Source organism: Fukomys damarensis, unplaced genomic scaffold, assembly GCF_012274545.1.
Source record: "Fukomys damarensis isolate Sample0158 unplaced genomic scaffold, DMR_v1.0_HiC HiC_scaffold_37, whole genome shotgun sequence".
NCBI lineage: Eukaryota > Metazoa > Chordata > Mammalia > Rodentia > Bathyergidae > Fukomys > Fukomys damarensis.
In genome coordinates this window covers 7,792,445-7,794,115 of record NW_022900949.1, presented here as the reverse complement: position 1 = coordinate 7,794,115, position 1,671 = coordinate 7,792,445, and the positions used below count along the sequence as shown (strand labels likewise).

Genomic DNA, 1,671 nt, shown 5'->3' with positions numbered 1-1,671 from the left:
GGGTGTCGGGTGTCCCGGCCCCGCTCAGGTCCCCCAGGCCCCGCGCACCCCCAGGGGTCTCTGGGAGGAAAGGCCACTCAGTCCTCCCCGGTCACACATGGGCATCCGAACCACCGCCCCGCCATGCCACCAGCAGGCTCAGCCCCTTCTTGCCCAAATGGGGATACCAAGGCACCATGCCCAGCGCAGCCGGGCACAAGGCTGCACGGGTGTCCCGGCCCCGCTCAGGTCCCCCAGGCCCCGCGCACCCCCAGGGGTCTCTGGGAGGAAAGGCCACTCAGTCCTCCCCGGTCACACATGGGCATCCGAACCACCGCCCCGCCATGCCACCAGCAGGCTCAGCCCCTTCTTGCCCAAATGGGGATACCAAGGCACCATGCCCAGCGCAGCCGGGCACAAGGCTGCACCCCAGGACGCTGCAAATGCTACCTTCTTGTACACAAGGTCGATGGGACAGCCGACGTTGATGTCCACGAAGTCCACCTCGACGGTGCGGCTCAGCAGCTCCGCACACTTGGTCATGGTGTCTGGGAAGGCGCCTGCCAGCTGCGGGGGACAGAGGCGGGGCCAGGCCGAACGGTGCCTTCCCTTCACTCCCGGCCACTGGGGGGATCTAAGCCAGCACCGCCCCCTCCAGCCACCCCGGAAGGCATTGATCTTTGAGGCCATCAGATATGGATGCCACCCACAGCCAAGAGGGGACGGCACGAACCTGGACTCCGAAGATGTCCTCGCACGCGTGGCGTTTGAGCAGGGCCCACTCGGACATCTGGCCCTGCAGCAGGTTGGTGCACATGGCCATCTCGCCGCACGTCACGTCCGCCCCGAAGCGCTTACAGATCCGCCGGAAGGGTAGGTTCCCGCACTGGGGTCACCGGACACAGGCACGCGGACATCAGGAGGGGCAGGCAGGGACCCCAGACACCACCCTGCCTGAGACCCACAGGTGGGACGCACCAGTGTCCCCAGCAACCCCCACACCACTGAGGCCGCAGCCAGGTCCTACCGTTGTGAGTGGGGCCAGGTACAGTTTGCCGCCAATGTCCAGCTAGAGAGAAAGAGGACGAGCCATTAGACCTCCGGGCTCCCTTTCCCTCCAGTCTAGGAATGCTTTACTCTGCCTGCCCAGCCTGGCACCTCTTCACTCCTGGGCCTCTCTACACGTGCCGAATACTCTCTATGCCACATTTGCCATTCCCGAAGAGCTTCTGTTCCATTATCAAAGCCCCACTTGCTATGCCCGCTCTTTCGGGAAGCCTCCCACGTTGTCCTCTGCCTGCCCCGACCCTCCAGGACTGAGATTATGTGTCTAGTCTTTCCTGCCTCTCCGGAACCTGATGAGGGCTGAGCCCAGAGGAGGGACGTTCCAGCTGGGAGCAACGCCAGGGCACAGCCCACAAAGCCCGGTGTCTGGAAGAGGAACGTGGATGTGACTTCATGAACTGCACTGGCTCTGTCCTTGACAGGAGCCCGACTGAGACTCGTACCCGCTTCTCGCAGGCCCGCAGCCTGACTGTGTCCTCGTCCGTCAAGGGCCCGCAGGTCCGCACGGGGCTACCAGGAGGGGTGCCGGCCCCCAGCCCCACAGGGTCCCGCTGGGTGGCACAGTGGTTCCGCCCCGAGTCATCCTCAGGAGCGGTGAGCTTGGTGACAGCGGCGGCAGGCTCAGGG

General features: G+C 64.9%; 1 protein-coding gene across 1 annotated transcript in view; it reads right to left on the bottom strand.

Moving 5' to 3' along the window:
• Dus3l (dihydrouridine synthase 3 like) overlaps positions 1-1,671 on the bottom strand; it is a 6,522-nt gene that overhangs the window by 1,834 nt on the left and 3,017 nt on the right. The window contains exons 4-7 of the mRNA XM_010635073.3: positions 1,482-1,669; positions 1,007-1,048; positions 713-865; positions 295-546 (exon numbers count right to left, since the gene is read on the bottom strand). Of these exons, the coding sequence (XP_010633375.1) occupies positions 295-546; positions 713-865; positions 1,007-1,048; positions 1,482-1,669 (635 nt within the window). The remainder of the gene's footprint in view (positions 1-294; positions 547-712; positions 866-1,006; positions 1,049-1,481; positions 1,670-1,671) is intronic.